Source organism: Plasmopara halstedii (genome assembly GCF_900000015.1).
Source record: "Plasmopara halstedii genome assembly, contig: Scaffold_1898, whole genome shotgun sequence".
NCBI classification, from domain to species: Eukaryota; Oomycota; class Peronosporomycetes; order Peronosporales; family Peronosporaceae; genus Plasmopara; species Plasmopara halstedii.
Genome location: NW_020188806.1, coordinates 151,442 through 168,522, shown reverse-complemented (window position 1 = coordinate 168,522; position 17,081 = coordinate 151,442). Strand labels below are relative to the sequence as shown.

Below are 17,081 nucleotides of genomic sequence, written 5' to 3'. Positions count from 1 at the left end.
TGTGGAGAATTGAATCAAACTATTTGAGCAGTGCGCGTATATACGCTTTATTGGCAAGTGTGTCTTTGGTGCCAAAAGATAACCTTTATGAGTTGTATCATTGGCAGCAAGACTTGCGGGCGGATCCCACAGCGGTGAAGACCATTGCAGCTTTGGCCCGCAAATACGAACTTCATATAAGCTTGGTCAGAGCCTCTGACCAAAAAGTACTTGAGGAAGTGGCTTAGCCTGGTCAAGTACTTGTACAAACTCAGTGCAAATTATGCCTGTTGGCTTTAGGTGACTTAAACACTAGATGGCATTATGCAGAGTAAATATTTTAAACAGGTCCGTAGTTCACAGCAACTTGCAACCTCTAAGCCGATGATTTATCTCAAATAATCACAAAATTATATCATCCCGAAGTCGATCATGATGCAACGATTCCCATCCCAACTTGGATCTTGCCCATCTTGTATTTGCTCTTTTAAGCAGTCATCAACTGAATGCAGATACCGGTACTTATCGACATGTGATCGCTGAGCGAGGCGCTGTATAAGTCGTATCTTAAAATGACTTAGCTGCTCGAAATGTTTATTGGCAACAAAGCCGACATTTTGAGTTCCCTCATCAATCTTTAGAGTAGGATGTTTCAATGGTGTTGAGATGAGGTCGAAAAAGTGGCCATTCAGGCTGGATAAGGACTACTTATGCGTGTCCCGATTCTAGCTCTTTCAAATCCAGATCGACCATTTTGTGTTGCCTGTGACGTTTACTCTTTGCTATAGACTGTGCATTTCTCGGAGCAGATTTCGATGAACATGACCCCGCGATCGCGTTTGAGATCGCCAGCGTTATGCAGTAAGGAGATCTACTCTGTTCAGGACTAGGAGCTACTTGCAATGAAGTATGTCCTTGTCAAGTTCAGGGTGCATCTGCTTGACTCCAATCCGTTTGTGATCAATACATATCACGCTCCTTTGCGCGCCGCGATGTCATCACCACATCTCTCACGGAGAATGACAAGCTGTAGATCCTGCTCTGCCAAGTATACTTCTGCGGTTGTACACCTGTACCGCCATGGAACAGCCTTGGCCTATTCGACACTCAACATATAGTTCTTCTTATGATGAGGATCGCGAGTACAGAATAATGCATGGGGCAAATGATAAGACTCTTGAGAAAAAGTAGACATTAGGCTAAGTGAGCGCTATGTGTCAAGTACCCAACATGTAAATTCGAGTAAAACCGTATGTGCACACACGTGGAATGTGACAATCGGTTGATTTTTACCACAGTTGTATGCAAATTTTGCCATTCTGTTGGTTTCTGCAGAGTGTTGGTAGTCCATAAGTATGGACTAATTCTGGCCCTTCAAAGGCCGCCTTCAAAATTTTTTGACATTCTGGTCTTTGTGGACCTCTCAAGCAATACAGTCCATCTAGCTGCTGCCAGCGATGGTGTAATCGGCGATGATACAACCTAGTTGTTCCTCGACAGAGTGCCTCGCCAACATGACTAGCCGGTAGCCATCGTATTGAATGAAAATGCACGTTACAACGAAGTTCTGGAAAACATCGTTCAAGGTGCTCGGCATCAGATGGGACATGTCAACCGCAAACGATCGGCAAACGGATGGCCAGACGCTAAAGGGTATATTTCAAAGCTATTAGGCGGAAAGATTGCGATACAGAAGCGAATATTTTTCTCTCACTTAAACTGCGGTGAATATCGCAGCATATGCTTCTAAAAGCTGTACCTCATACTTCATAAGTGGTTTGCTGAGCTCCGAGTTCCTTTTACCCCGCCAGACAGCGACTCCGTCTTATGGGGGGAAGGGATATCGGCTCATTTTGGTTTGCTGACATCAGCTCCGCTTAAATTTGTGAGTAATCACAATGAGGTTGACCGTCATGCGAAAAGGCACGACGTTATGGCTGACAGCTAAGATAAACAAAAGCAGCTTGCCTGTACCGAAGGCAGGTTTTGCACACACAATATTCTGTGGAGCAAAACGTTCCATAAAATGCTATTACTTCTAGACATATGCAATTCCTGCGGTTTATACGACTAAGATGCGACCCTGCTACATTGAACTGTAGCGAAGAAGGGATTGCGTGGTATTGTTGACATCCCACAGGGAATTCGACCACATCCTGTATATTATGTAGCCTTACTGAAGATATACCGCAATCTGCTCCTTCAAACATGTTGATAAACTCTGTCACAAACGGAGCAGCGTCTTCTCCATCTCTTGTAACTAATTTACCCTATCTAGCAGATTCGCGATTTTGAGCTTCTTGAGGTGCCTCATTTCAGGCAGTGCAATGGCAAAGCTCGGCAAGCAAATTTGAGATCTGGAACTTCCCAGCTTCGAGGGCACGCCGATACAATCGGGAGGAGTCAACGTGCCGGCCTAATAGAAAGAGCTCACGAGAGCTAGTCGCAGGGAGGTCGATCTGCGCCGGCTCTGTTAAATGAGCAAGGAGCGCTTTACTTCGAGGTAGAACGATTAGTGACACCAGGGCTATTATCAGAAAAAGACACCCCTTGTCTATATAATCGTAGTTTTGAGGGTTTACTATGGCCAGATTGTCATGTAGCCGTGGCCACTTACAACTTGCTGTACTCTTGGCCTTATAGTCTTTTGGAGTAGAGACGGGGGTGCCCGTCGCAGCGCGCTTCCTTTAAGAGGGTGGCGACCGGCCTTGCGGTGAAAGCACGAGCGATTACAGCTGACCCACGATGACAAACGGGGCTGTAAATAGAAGGAATAAGAGGTAATCGGTTTCAACTTCCCGCCACTAAATTAGGGCACGGCGTTCAATCTCGTGCAGCGGAGAGGCTGAGCACAGTGAAAAACTTCATCTTGAAAGCAGCTAGACCGTGTGCTGCCGGGTGCAAGCGGAAGTGTTGGGTGAAGATCGGATTGTCACTGCGACAATTTTCGTCGGGGAAGTCCCATCGGAAATCCTCGAGCGCGTCGCGCCTTCTGTAGGGGATCGTCGATTCATTTGCTTTGGAGTACGGAGAACGACCATCATGATTTTTTTATTATTAAGTGCAGAGAATTTAGTTGGACTACAGGCACAGTTACTCGTGGAGCGCGGAAAATGACTATATAAGTGTGAGCTCCACATCTTAGTGGAGGGCACGTACTCTAATCTTGTGTGCTTACACCTCAATATTCGGTACAATTGTAGTAGATACAATACTGTGCAATTGTTCGAAATTCACATTGTTATTGGGAATATTTATAAGAACCGACGAATCGACTTACATGACATTAAAAAGGCTTGAAAAAAGAGGTTGCTATCAGCACTTTCATCCTTAAAAAGATAGTGGCAATCGCATAATTTATATTTATCTAAATTACATTTATTTTAAATAAGAGGAATACCTACAGGGTAAAGTTGGAGTACCAGCATAAAAAAGTAACTTGGAGTTGATAGCTTCTTTCTCCCTCCAATAGAAATAAAACCCAATTTTGTAGATGCGAAAAATGGGTCAAGAGAATTTTTAACAGTGAGGTGATCAAAAAGTTCATTCCACAGATCAAAAGGTTCATTCCACAGATCAAAAAGTTCATTCCATAGCAACACAAAGGTCTGTCAACGATGTGATCATCAACTGCTGCACCACTGATTACACGTGCTTTTTTGCCACTGAACCCATGGGGGATATGAAGCTGGCAAGTTTATCCATTTGACACATACAAACTTTAACTTTCACACTGCCTTAACTCTCACCGCCTTGTCAGCGACATAAACATCTTCTCGTCACCACGAATCCTAAATGGCAAAAGCATCCTCCAGCTCCAGACGACACACATCGTTTCGGCCTTAAGAACATTGGTATATTTTTATCTCCTTAAAGTGAAGAGGAAACAAATGAAGAATTTGTTGCTTGAGTCTATGCAAAAAGCGCAGCTTTATAAAGTTGTGATCTCAAACTAACAGTTTCAGAGAATCATGCGGGGGAGGAAGCCATCTTAAGATGACTCACATCGAGCTTATTATCGATATCTGAATGCACCTGATTTTCCTCACATGTGTTCACTTTTTGCACTCTAATGCTGCTTTAAATTCGTGATCAAATCCAGAAATTAAACGGCGTAAGAACAATTTGAAGCAAATTTTGAAGTGATAACTCCAGAACTTGGCAGTACAATTAGTATAACATTGTCAAGTCACCAAAACACCGCAGTTGTGAATGCTTTTTATTCAAATGCAGGATAACACGTCGTCAAGCTAAAAATTCGACTGTGCACATGACTCTACTTAAACATCTTTTTCATCTTTTTCCCCATCTTCTTGAAGCCTTTATGCTTAAAGCCTTTATGCTTAAAGCCTTTGTGTTTGTGACCTTTGTATTTGTGCCCATGCTTAAACTTTCCATGCTTGTGCTTTCCGTGCTTCATCATAGCACCTGCCATCACAATCCCGGGCTGTGCCACGTAGGCAGGTTGAGCGTATGCGTAACCGGGTTGCGGTGCATGGTGACCATATGCGGGGTAACCAGGCTGTGGTGCATGGTGACCCGGTGCAGCGTAACCGGGCTGTGGTGGGTACTGTTGCGGCGGCGGGTAACCTTGCTGTGGTGGATAACCTTGCTGTGGTGGATAACCTTGCTGTGGAGGATAACCTTGCTGTGGTGGGTAACCTTGTTGTGGTGGGTAACCTTGTTGTGGTGGATAACCTTGCTGAGGCGGGTAACCTTGCTGAGGTGGATATCCCGGTTGCTGCTGATATCCGTGCGGCGGTTGTCCTCCTCCAGGGTGCATTTCTAAGACGTGAATGCTTGCGTGGAAGATCTCGAGTGAACGAAATGTTGTACGTACGTCAAAAAGACGGCTGATTTACCGATTATGTGTAGCAATTCTGAAACCTCTTCTACAAAATGGAATTAGAATATGGCAGCATATTTAGGCACAAAAGAACCATTTCTTGGACTTATTTTGAGACATAATTCTCAAAACGTCCGTTAAGTAAAAAACACGACGGAAATAGCCACGTAAAATAATCGGAAGATCGCAATTCATTTTGTCGAATTATCAACGCTATGCTACTTGATAAGCTTCAGTATCATTAATATCAACGCGTACATGGCTATCAGATAGAGTGGTCCATAGCAGATCGCTGTTTCGCACAACAACTCAAGAAAAGCAGCACTAAACCATCCGCCCTCAGTTTTACTGAAGGCTCGCCAGCACGAGTCAGTATGTGATGACTCACAGATTCAAATAGGGTTTAATAACTACCAACTAAGTTCGTGAAGAGAAATAACACAACAGTAAGACATCGTGGCACGAAACTTGATCAATTCTAATCCTCTGGCTCCCATTCCATGGCATGGACAAGTACAAATCAAGTGCGATCAACCTCAAGATCAATTTCAATTGCAACCCATTCCAAGTTCTACCCGATCCAATTCTGATCCTGATTCGAGGTCGAATTTGATTCTAATCAACCACCGATTTATGTGCGATCACCGTTGCTCCAGAATTACTAATTCGCGCTGAACCTTTTACCAAGGCTGATAAAAAGCAAACTTACATTCACTATCTTGTACGGTCTCAGCACTATCTTGAATGTGAAAGCATGATCAGGAAAGAAGTGATCCCATTGAGAATAGCTATAGTACAACAGCCAGATCGACCCCGATTCAACGAGGCCTCTGGGATACTTTGCCACAACCAACTCCCATATAGCAAGATCAAACATGCCTCATTCAGCATTTAGCCGAAATACCACAAGCTGCCGCTGAAGAAGATGAGCACACCAGATGTTTCCACGAATAACATCGCTATGTAGACTTTGCAATTCCCTCGAAGGCAACATGGTTATCGATAGCAAAGAGTTTCTTGCAATCCAGACTCTTGGCTATGGTCAGAATTGATATCTAAAGAAAAATAGCTTGACTTTTTACAATATGTCGGTAAATCTATGATTGATTCAATCAAAATGGATGGCGGTTGTTTCTTGGCAACATTGGTCGCGTTGTTATATGTTTAAAGTTAAACCATGTGACTTTACTTTCATCGAGAATCTTCCCAGTCACTAAAGTAAAACACTCAGTTCGCCAAGTCGAAAATTTTGCGAAGACATTTATGCCCTTTTACATAAAGTCATAACCATACTTCGAGGCGGTGCCTGGACCATGAATTGTGTTGAAAAAAACAAGTGTCAAATGTGCACCACCTCGTCACCAAACTGCTAAGTTGGCTTTTTTGTCATTCAATGCAACGACTGCGCTCGTACTGATTCATAAAGAGGTTCTTGAATTGTATCTTTACTGACTGCATTAGAACTTGTTCTCTAATTGAGAAGACATCACCTTCATAAGGATATTTCAAAGCTACAATGACGTGTCAGACAACATTAATGTAACACATTGTTCTAATCTACTATTATAAGCCTTGGGATTTCGGTGTGGACTCTCCCTACATGTGAAAGGAGGCCCGTAACTCCATAGGATATCGAGAACAAACTCACCACATTCCATTGATTTTGATTGGTTCTGATTCCACTTGACATTGTGGCACAAATTCGCTTCAACTAGAACTGAGTCGCCTTTGCGCTGTCAACACAACTCATTTGAGTACCCGAATCATGGGCCAAAAACGAGTTTCAAGTAACTTCAAGTGTGTCATCTGGATACTAAAGATCCCAGCTTTCATGCTGCGTATCACCATCAACAGCCTCAACCTGAGTTTACTCGATGCAAGATATCAAATCGGAATTGTGAGATTCACAATATACCTTCCACAATATTTGACGGACTGTGAGTTTGAATCGGCCCAGTTTTAAAAACCAAAACCAAACACAAACCAAAACCATTTGAAGATTACCACGCGATGATATTGACCTTACTTAGATTCGGTTCTGTTGTCGTTAAGTATGCTAGGATGGTGACATTACCAACTCTGTCATTTGCTGAAAACCGCAGTAATTGATAAGTATGTAGATGTACGAAAGCTAGATCAGACGGATGTTGCGGCTATACAGCAATTTAGTGGCGACCCTATCGATTCAACTCATGGGGCATATACCTCACCTAAAGTTCAATCAAAGTACGCTTTAATTTGATGTAAGGTATTTGCGCACTTTCAAAAGCGAAGGCCAGATGAGTATGGAATCGTGAGAATTTATCGCGGTCAAGCTCTACTAATTTGGCGTGGCTCCTAGTCGAAAACTTTATTGTGTAAGCAATTTTTTTGGTTATCGTTGCACTGAGCACAGATCCATGTTCACATTCAAGCCGCCTTGCATCTTATAAGCTTTTATAGCAGCTACGGCCTCGTGGTTGCGTCGATTGCAAACATTTAACACCTTCGAAATCGAGGTCCTGGACAAAGCGACGATAGATCTGTCATGAGTTAATGCTAGCTACAAGGCCTCTGAAATGGTAAGGAAATGGTGTAATAAGAAGAGTTTTCCGAACGCATGTTTCTATTCTTTACATGCAGTGGTAACCATCGCTAAGGATAACGAGATCCGGTTACACAATTAGAATAAATGTTTCAGGCCGATAGTAGTGTAAAATATTCATGTCAAACGAAAGTTATATAAATTGGATGCGCTGTTCTCATGTCTTCTCAAATGCTGTGATGAGGCTTGACAAGCCCATTTATATATTAACGTTGTGTGGTCATATCGCAGAGCCTGACTCTATGTTCTTCATTTCCGGCGACATATCCATTGTAGCGTAGCTAATCAGGTGTGTTTTCTTCCAGCTAGTGTAAGTATGAGTGTGACATCGTCCGTTCTCGTTAGTGACAGCCATCCCCTTAGTCAGACTTATCTTGACGCTCAGAAAATTTAATTTTTTGTCATTACTGTGTTTTCCAATCGAGATTCTCCAAGTAAAGCAGGTCTGGTATAAGTACTATGACCAGAGATTATTTGTTTGAATCACATTGCCTTGGACTATCACGTCAGTATATTATTCCTGGACCTGTTATAAGCTGTGGTATTACTTAAGTTGTCCGAGTTGTCTGGATAGCCCGAAGGAACTCTCCTTGTATTTAGATTTCTCTATGACGCCGCACCACATACTTCACAAGAAAATGCGTTTATCTATCAACTCGGTCCAATTTAATATTCAGCTCTTCTGAGCAAACTAAAGATACAAATGCATACATTGAGGCTAGGACTGGACGATAAATATGTTGTTGGCATGCATTTCCATCGGTGCCTCGTTTTTGATAGAAATAGTGCATGAGCAGCACTGCGTATTTTTTGTACGTACCAAAGCTGATCAAAGCTTCACGACTTCTGATTTTTTGTATCTTGTCGAGCTGCGGGATTTGGTCAAGAAGGAAAACCCCGTTGTTTGCAGAAAATGGTGCTCAATTGTCAAGAGCTGTTGTGCTTGTCACCATTGGGAAGTCTTAGAGTATGTACAGACTTTGCTCATCACCATATGTACGAAAATATCTTGCACACATGCCAAAGATATGATGTTGTAACTCTACAGCTTTGTACAATCTTGATGTACGGCTTAGTACAATCTTTATGTAAAGCACATGTAACGAATCATCAAATATCATATTGCTCAACTTACTATAAGAATATACGTGGTCGCGTTAAAGCTTGTTAGTTGTCCTACAGAGACGATGGTAGCAGTGCTTAAATATTTCAGGCCCAATAGTTGCTTGAAGGGCTCACAGCAGCAAAGATTTGTGAGATGATACGACAAACAAGTTTTTAAACTGAACGGCAGTCCAAAGCACCAAGGTACGGTGATTGTTTGTTATCAATTGTTTTACCTGAAACCGGCCAATGTGCTTATCAAGTTAGTGCCGGTCAAATGTTCTTATGCGGATAATCCTGTACGAGTACACATCAAAGTTGTATTTAAAAGCTTTGCTCATGTGCTACAATATCATAACCGGGGCAATTGCAGCAAAGGCAGAGTTCTCTAAGATGAAGCCAGGAAAGTTGGTCTTTTTCTTTTTGCACCATACTAATATCTATATGGATACTTGGCTTTGCAGGAATGTCTTGCCCTCCCAGGTAAAATACTTGCTTAAGAAGTTTAACGTCTAGCCAAAGATATCATATTATGGAATGACTAATAGAAACTGTTTCAACACGGATGTCAGAAAGCGCACGAAAGTAATAAATGTAGCTAACACAATAGAATAAAGACGCAAAGACATTTACTTCAGCCTACTTTTGTTTTTATTAAGCTCACACACTTAAAGTAAATACCAGCTCTTTGCTGACAACAACAGCAGGGCTACTATCGTTTATCTGGTGTCGATAAAAAAAAATGATTTTCCTGTGTCAGCGGTACCCGAGAATTAGAGTAGTACATGACATTGTGGATAAGGGTTGTGGTTGGCGTCAATACTGCATAATGAGAATCAGGTGATCAGTCGTGATTTTACTCGGATGCAATAAAATTATCCACTAAAATTATTGAATTGGAATGGTAGAGAGGGCAGAAAGAGATTTAATGTGACGAAAAAAACGAGACGGGGTGACTGTGGTGCTTACCTGCTTACTGGGTGTATGAGCACAATGATGGGTTTGATAAGGATGATGTGCCTTGTAATTTTATAGCCATATCGATGCACTGCTACAGGTTCGCGTACTGTGTACCCTTCGTATTCCTTTCACACTTGGTAGTAGTCAATGCTGTAAACCGACCTGTTGTCCACCGCATTCGGAATGCGCTGAATACAAGACCTTTGCCATTAAAAGGTTTTTTTGAAATCCCCAGAGAGGACCTTACGCCAGCCCTTTGTATATATGTACCTCCAGTTCGCAATCATGAAAACCTGACTTATACGGCTGTTTGTAGTAGCATGCATTCCACGGAAGGCATTTGAGGAAATGTGTGGGCCTTTTTCAAATTGAACCAAGGTGTCGACCCGTTTGTTGTGGATGAGCTGGACATGGCTTTCGATGACGCCGAGGTCAATGAACAATATTACGAAGGATAACTGGTTGGAATTTTTGATGGCCTCTACAAACTAAAAGTCTGATCACGTATTGTAAGAAGCCGCTATAATACGTGCCTACGAAAAATATTCTGCAAGTCTTGTTCTCTCAAGCAAATCTATGCTGCTCAATGATCGTTTATTTCTATCTGGCAAGAAGTAAACTTTTCTTCGACGTCAGAATAAATCATGAATAGTCCTTTTCTCCGAAAAAAGGCTGATGTTGCAAAAATCCTTCACATGGCTTTCATTCTCAGTTTTATCACTGATTAGGCTCAAGAAACATCGACGTATATTGATAGTTCCACAGTCAGATGTAGTTTTTTTGCATCTAAGTGTTAATTAAGCTCCTTCTTGCTTTCATCCATTAGCGTTTTGGAGTAATGCATCCACTTCATGTGCTGAACGTATAGTATTAGTAAGCGCTATCTACAGTATATCATTTGGTACTGTTCCAAACTGGGACAGTCGCCAGAGCGCGTGAAAGCCAGGACATAAAGCCAAAAAAAGGCAAAAATCTATCATCAAAAACACCTAATGTTAGCTAGCCGCCAGTGCTCATGCTCTCGTAGTTCATGGACGCTATCCAGCTGCCGTATAGTTAAAGCACGACACACATATTCGAAGGACAATCATTTGATGTGTTTGTTGTCCTCGCGACGTCACAAGATATGGTAGCGGTAAAAATGATTACGATTACAATGAGATTATTCATTTTAAAACGATATGGCAAGTCATTGATTCCGTTGATCGAACAGCATCTTGCCGTGGCAATGAAAAATGTATTCAGTGGGCTATAGCTTGTTCAACAAATTGATACAACCTGTTACGCTGGACATGTAGTTTATATAAAATCACATCATCACATTGTTGCTTGCTCATCTTAGCTATTTCGCTTGCAATTTGAAAGTCGAGGCAGAAAGTAGTTTCAATGTCGTTGATCGGTATCGTCTCACTTAGCTCTGGCGACTGTCCCAGTAATTGTGAAGGATGTGTAGATAAGCATTAAGGATGACAAGCAATTTGAAGTGTGGCCTTCAACAAAACGTTGCAATGATCACCGCCGTGCGGCCATTAATCCTTCACGACACATTTTTATGGCCCCAGATCATCGAAACCGCTGCAATACATAACCTTGTTCGCGGCCATAGATTTTCGACGGTAAGCATTGTTTATTATGCGCGGCAATACAGTGCAGCATTATATTCATACATATACAGTACCGTAGATTTAGTTGTGCTAAAGCGAAAATGATAAATTGCTAACCCGACAAAAATCCATTCTAGTTTTTCTACCGCCTAGCACATAATTGCGTTTGTATTATGATACCTTGCATAAACAGTTGAAGCAATAACCGTCGCTCGTCACCACCGGGACAAGACGCTAGAAAGTTGCATGCTCGGAGCGTTGCAGTTGAAGGTGCTGCTATAAGCCACGGACTATGTTCTCATAGGCCGGTCTAATAGTCAACACCGTACACTCTGACTTTTTCGACCGAGGCACGTCACCATCACGACCGCGCAGTGCTCTGCAGCGATAGCACTTATGCAAACCTCTTATCACTGCCAATACTCGCGTACCAGGGAGTCCGTCTGCTCGAGCAGTGCTCTATCCAGGCGTGCTCAGAATGACTGCTGACACGCAGCTGCTTTGAGTCTATCTCTTACAGTATGTTTTAATAATAATTAAATCATCAGTCCACGTGGCAAAATTAAGCAGCTAGAATGATCACAATTCAGCCTAAAACTACAACTGATGTCTTGCTTGCTGTCAGAGAAGCAGAATATCGGGGCAAGGAATAGTGAAAGACTTTTCAGGCGATCTACCTGAATGAAGTTATTCTTCTAAACTGCGCAAGAAGCGGCTTTTTTCTAATTGCATGTAATGTAACCTTAACCGACGAGAACATCATGGATCTTTCTCTTACTTATTAGTACCGTACCTCCCATACAACGCCTGGCTTTTGCACCTCCCCCCCCGTGCCTGCAAAGCTGCTCTCGATGCATTGCCAATGCAATGGCCGTATCGAACGCTCCTTTGCCGTCAGAAGTGCACGTGAACGTGCGTCTAGCGGCTCGTTTGCTTATGCAACCGCGGTCTGATCTTCTACAGACTGTATGTAGAAGTGTTGCTTTACTTCCATATGAAATTACGCAGAATCGGCCACCAGAACTCGTTTGATGGCTAACACGTGATTTTATAATGGCTACTGCTAGACGTAAGCTACAAGGCCTCGGTTCAAATCGCAACACGACCCTCTTGGCAATCGCACGTCAGGCACAATTCCGCGCTAACGAGTTGCGGCAGACGCGCAGTGAGATGCTCAAGTTAGCAACATTCTCCACTTAGACAAGGCAATACCAAATCAGTCTAGCAATGCCAAACCTTCATCAGAAAGTATTGCCTTGAATTCCGGGGCGATAGGGCAACCTTCGATAGAAGAGCGGGTAACCGCTGTCTCGGTGTTTTAGGGAGTGCAGTTGCCGAGGAGGTCAGTCAAAATGCCCCGTATTTCGCGATTCGAGTTTCAGCACAGTCGCCGAAATACGGCCCCAAATAGACTTTTCGCCAGCTTAGTAAGGCATCAGCTGCGCGGGTGACTATCACAAAGCGACGGTTTCTCATTGAAGCACTTTGGTCATATTGTAAAAGCATTACCAAAATATTAGCGTGGATAGTGTGCCATCTGAGCTCATAGTTTAGCTAATCTACCAAACACCTTGCTATACAATTAATCCTTCGAAGTTCAAAACTGCTCAACGTGCCTGCCCATCTTTTGTTTTGTGATATTTGCTATTCATTGAGCTAACCTTTTGCCCTGACGCATCCCCCTAAATGTGGAAGGGAACAAGTTGGAGTGGTACACTCCATGACACCTGCAAGCCTCGCGTACACCAGCCCAGCGCCGGGCCAGTACCATTCGCCATCTTGCTGGCCACACCACACCTAACCAACAGAGCACTTTAGTCGTCTAGCTCCGTTCCGCTCGGGTACGCCGCTGCTAGTCCGAAGCAAGCAAGCAAGCATCGATCAATCCGTGCAGCAGAATTATTTTCATCGTGACTGTGCAGTCAGAGGATTGATAGTGACAGGGTGCAATCATGGAAATTGCCAAGAACGTCCGTGACTTCCTTGTTGGTATGAAGGAAGCGCTTTCTCCAGAAGAGGACCAACTTTTATCAAGCTTGCAGAATCTACATGAGCAATATTTGAATATCATGGATGATTTTTCAACGCAAGTATCTGAACAAGCTCTGAGCATGAGTCCTGAAGCGCGTGTTGTGGCGCATCAGCTTCGTCTTAAGATATATCAAGACTGGCGTGCGAAGCTCATGGAGCGTGTATTTGACAACTCTAAAGACATTGCAACGGCTGAAGATGCAGAGACGCATGAGCCTGGATGTGACTGTTGTTTCTGTGAGCTCACGCTGCGATTGAGAAGCTATGAGAGTGTAACGGCTGATTACATCCAAGTGAGTACCCGGGACAGAAATCCCGAAAACGACACCGGTGAGGACTTCCAGCTGCCGGATTTTTTGACCGCTTAGAAGTCGTCGCGGGCCAGCGTCGCAAGCTAGATAGGGAGTTCTCGGCAGCGAATGCGCTAAGATCGCCCGCGTATCTCGTGTAGAACGAAAAGAAGGACTGCATTGCGAGAAGGGACCACCCCCATGCGTAGGGGAGGCTGCCGAGCAGTATATTACGTGAAAACTACTTCAACAAGAGACGCCTGCGCAGCACCGTGATCGTGGAAGTCACGGCCGCTCTCGTGAGAGCAAAAGGGCGTGTGAGGAACAATAGAGTAACGTTGCTGCGTCTTCACTCGTCACCGGAAGCGCACACATTTCAATTAAGTAGTGGTATAATCATCGTCGCCCCAATGCGCATGTTTATAAGCAAGTTTATAAGTACAAACGGCTCATTTCAATCGTTCGCTAGTATCGTGGTGCAGGCTGGTGAGGAGGAGGGAATGAGATCATAATCAACTGCTACTTGCACTCTTCCTCAGCCTCTTTACACGCACGCCAGCGTACGAGGAAACGAGCCGAGCATCGCAGAAGAGTATGCGCATGTGCAAATAATTTGCCAAGAATAGAGTGATGTTAAGACAATACAAAACCTTTGTTATTCTCTAGTAAACGATAAAATTGGTCACTCCATTGTCGTGTTTACCTTAAGAAATGTCGGGTGATGATGAACCATCACATCTGCTGTGTAACTATCTCAGTACATTCCATAATATGCTATTTACTGAATTATCCTAAAAGACATGAGTTCTAGGGACGAGAGGTACATGGACATGTATTTCACACCGTACATTCAGCGCCGTGCGCTTGAGAGCAGTCCTCGGTTACACTCGCGATTCTTTACAGGCGCGGCTTTGAACGTTCTCTGCAATTACCTTTAATCCTTGATTATGTCTTCTTGCGACACGATGCTTCAAATGCATATGTTTTTACTCAGGCTGAATCTGGCGCTACACATTGAAGCAACCTTCTGTATGCACACGCGCCTGCTTTGAAGCTAGCTGTTCCCACAAGTGCCTGAGAAAGAATTTGTTCGGCAATACTTTGTACTGGGTTACCCCTTTCCATTACATTCTTTAAACTGGTGATACATAAAATAAAGCAAGCCAGAATCTATATATTAAGATACGGCTTGACTCAAGATCTCACGAATGCTCTTCGAACACAGGAATTAGTTTTGGATTTGAAAAAGAGGTTGCTGAGTGCATATACATGGATAGTGATAGTAACATTCCATTTATTCGACAAAGCAATTGGCTGATTCCATCTAGTGCTAAGAGCAAGGGTGACATTTGTCTGAAATAAAGCGGAACGAATTGTTTTGATGAACAAACGTTTCACTATCATTAACAGCCATACCACAGCTGCAAGGCTTCTATCCGATGGTTTTGAGTTGTTGCACGTCAAAAAGCGCGCCATTTGCGTCCTTTTTCTGCGTTATCACGGACAACTACAAACTGGTCGGTCCCATGTGGACCGTCTAGCATCTTCGTACCCGAATAAGTAGGACGCTGACTATATATTACATCATTCGGGTGTATAGGGGTACACTCAATGCTTCTTTTATGCTAAAGAAGAGCGGACGGTGGAGCATAAAACATACACTCATCCAAGAAAATTGCGTGTTCGATGTCTTTTTTGTTGAAAGTATAGTAAACAAAGCAAACCGAGATCAAAAACAAAGCAATCAATTATCTTCTCTTGCTCCACAGTGAAGAACCATTTGAACATGTCAGTGTCGTCTAGTGGTTAGGACGCGAGTTTTACACAGTGAAGAACCATCATCATACATGAACGGCACCAATGTCAAAGTTCGTTTCTAGCCTTCGTTCCCTTGGAAAAATTTTCTAGCACCAGCATACGTAAGATGATGGACCTTCTCCTGCCAGCATCACGGAAGAATTAGCATTGGCTGCAACAGTACGCCTGAAATTTCAGGCTTCAATGCCATGCCAGTCACATCAGCAATTACTATATGTGGAATAGGAGCACTAGTAACTCCCAAACAAGCAAGCAAAGTCTTGTTGTCTGCCTAGCTGATTGCGATGCCGGGATTAGTGATCTTGCTAATCTTCTTCCCTACATCGACCTATCCCAAGTCGCATCACAATGCAAGCACTTAGACATCAAAATTCGTCTCACGTAGAGTTGAAGTAATAGATAAGAGAAGTCCGGTCATTTCAATTGAATGTAGTGAAAGTTGGCTGTTCGGCGAATTACAGTAGGGCACAGTACACATTCTCTGCTTTTAAGTATATATGAAGTATTTTGTGAAATCAGTAAGTTTGAGGCAGATACTTCTACTTCAATGCCTACATTGTACTGCTATTGCTTACAGCAACCATAAGTTTTGTTCGTGGCATGGCCATTCCTACCTCTTCACGAAAAACGCACCATGTGTACCAGATGTATTGATGTCTGTTGATGAAACACATATGGGAGGGTTCCTCGATCATCACTTATTGATGATTGATAGGGCAATCAGCTCTCGAGCAGAGGATCGACCAGGCGAGCAGTTGCTACACGGCTGCCTGTCACTCTGAATACTTCAATAGAACGTAACGTGAAAATGATACTTTCAAAAGCTAGACTGACATATGTAAGATCTCCGTTCAAGCCTTACACGGCTTATCGTATATGAAAATACTTGTCTGCATAAACTAGAATTCCTATAATGTCAGAGACATCGTATTGTGAGACATAAAATTCTTTTTAGCCTAAACGTATCATGATATTGTAGACTTAGCTACAAAATAGCTACGACACATGACCTATCGCTCAGAGGAGGAAGTCGTAGCATCTACAACAAATAATCAGTAAGAAATTATGATGTTCATAATCAATTACAAAGGTCACGCTCCATTCACACTCCTCTTGCGTAAATTAGACTTTGCCAGTATTATACTTATACTTATGATCTTCAGTGTCGATGGAATTTCAATGGTGCAAAAAAAGCTGGCACAGATGTCGCCCGTCTTCACTCATATCTAATTGATGATATTCCAAACAACTTTCGCGCAGAGATTTGCCACCACATAAGACGAGAGTTGATACCACTAAATTACCAGCAGACCGTTTTCTAGAGACTGAATCGCTTAAATGCTGCGTGACCAAACAACGGGAGCGTGACTGAACGCAGCTCTTGGTTTTATCTAAATTTGAATCTACTTTAACATTCCCTATGACTAGTACGATTGGCTTGCCTTGCATCTTGCGAAGAGGAGGCTCTGCGTTAACTGGCGATTACGTCCCGTATTACGATATGGACTTTTGTGAAGCTCCACAAAAGTGCTGGTGCTGATACGAACGACGAGTGCAATGGTGGCTGCCATGCACTTTGTACAGATATAGCTTCGATCGCGTTACTAAATGCACTGTTGGGTTCACATGCTTCACTCACCGGTGGAACCAAAAGTTCAAGGTGATTATACATTCAGGCTACTCTTCGTTGTAAAAGCTAGTTTAAGTTCCTACTGAATGTAAATATTATACTTTTTGATCATAAAGCTATTTTGATTGCTTGGTGTGTGGCTTATTATCTGTATATACCGCGGATATCTTCATTACGGAATTCTCAACTTCGTCGTTCTTAAGCAATATTTATCTGCCCAGGAGCAGAATCTCAG

The 17,081-nt window shown here is 42.9% G+C and overlaps 2 protein-coding genes across 2 annotated transcripts; both read left to right on the top strand.

Moving 5' to 3' along the window:
- Window positions 1-4,452: 4,452 nt before the first annotated feature.
- Window positions 4,453-4,836, top strand: PHALS_02363 (uncharacterized protein; the record flags this gene model as incomplete). Its single annotated transcript, XM_024716852.1, has 1 exon — window positions 4,453-4,836. One exon carries the CDS (start codon window positions 4,453-4,455, stop codon window positions 4,834-4,836), a length of 384 nt encoding a protein of 127 aa, XP_024582409.1.
- An 8,193-nt stretch (window positions 4,837-13,029) lies between these two features.
- Window positions 13,030-13,476, top strand: PHALS_02362 (uncharacterized protein; the record flags this gene model as incomplete). The annotated part of the gene is made up of 1 exon (XM_024716851.1): window positions 13,030-13,476. One exon carries the CDS (start codon window positions 13,030-13,032, stop codon window positions 13,474-13,476), a length of 447 nt encoding a protein of 148 aa, XP_024582408.1.
- Between the last annotated feature and the right edge of the window lie 3,605 nt (window positions 13,477-17,081).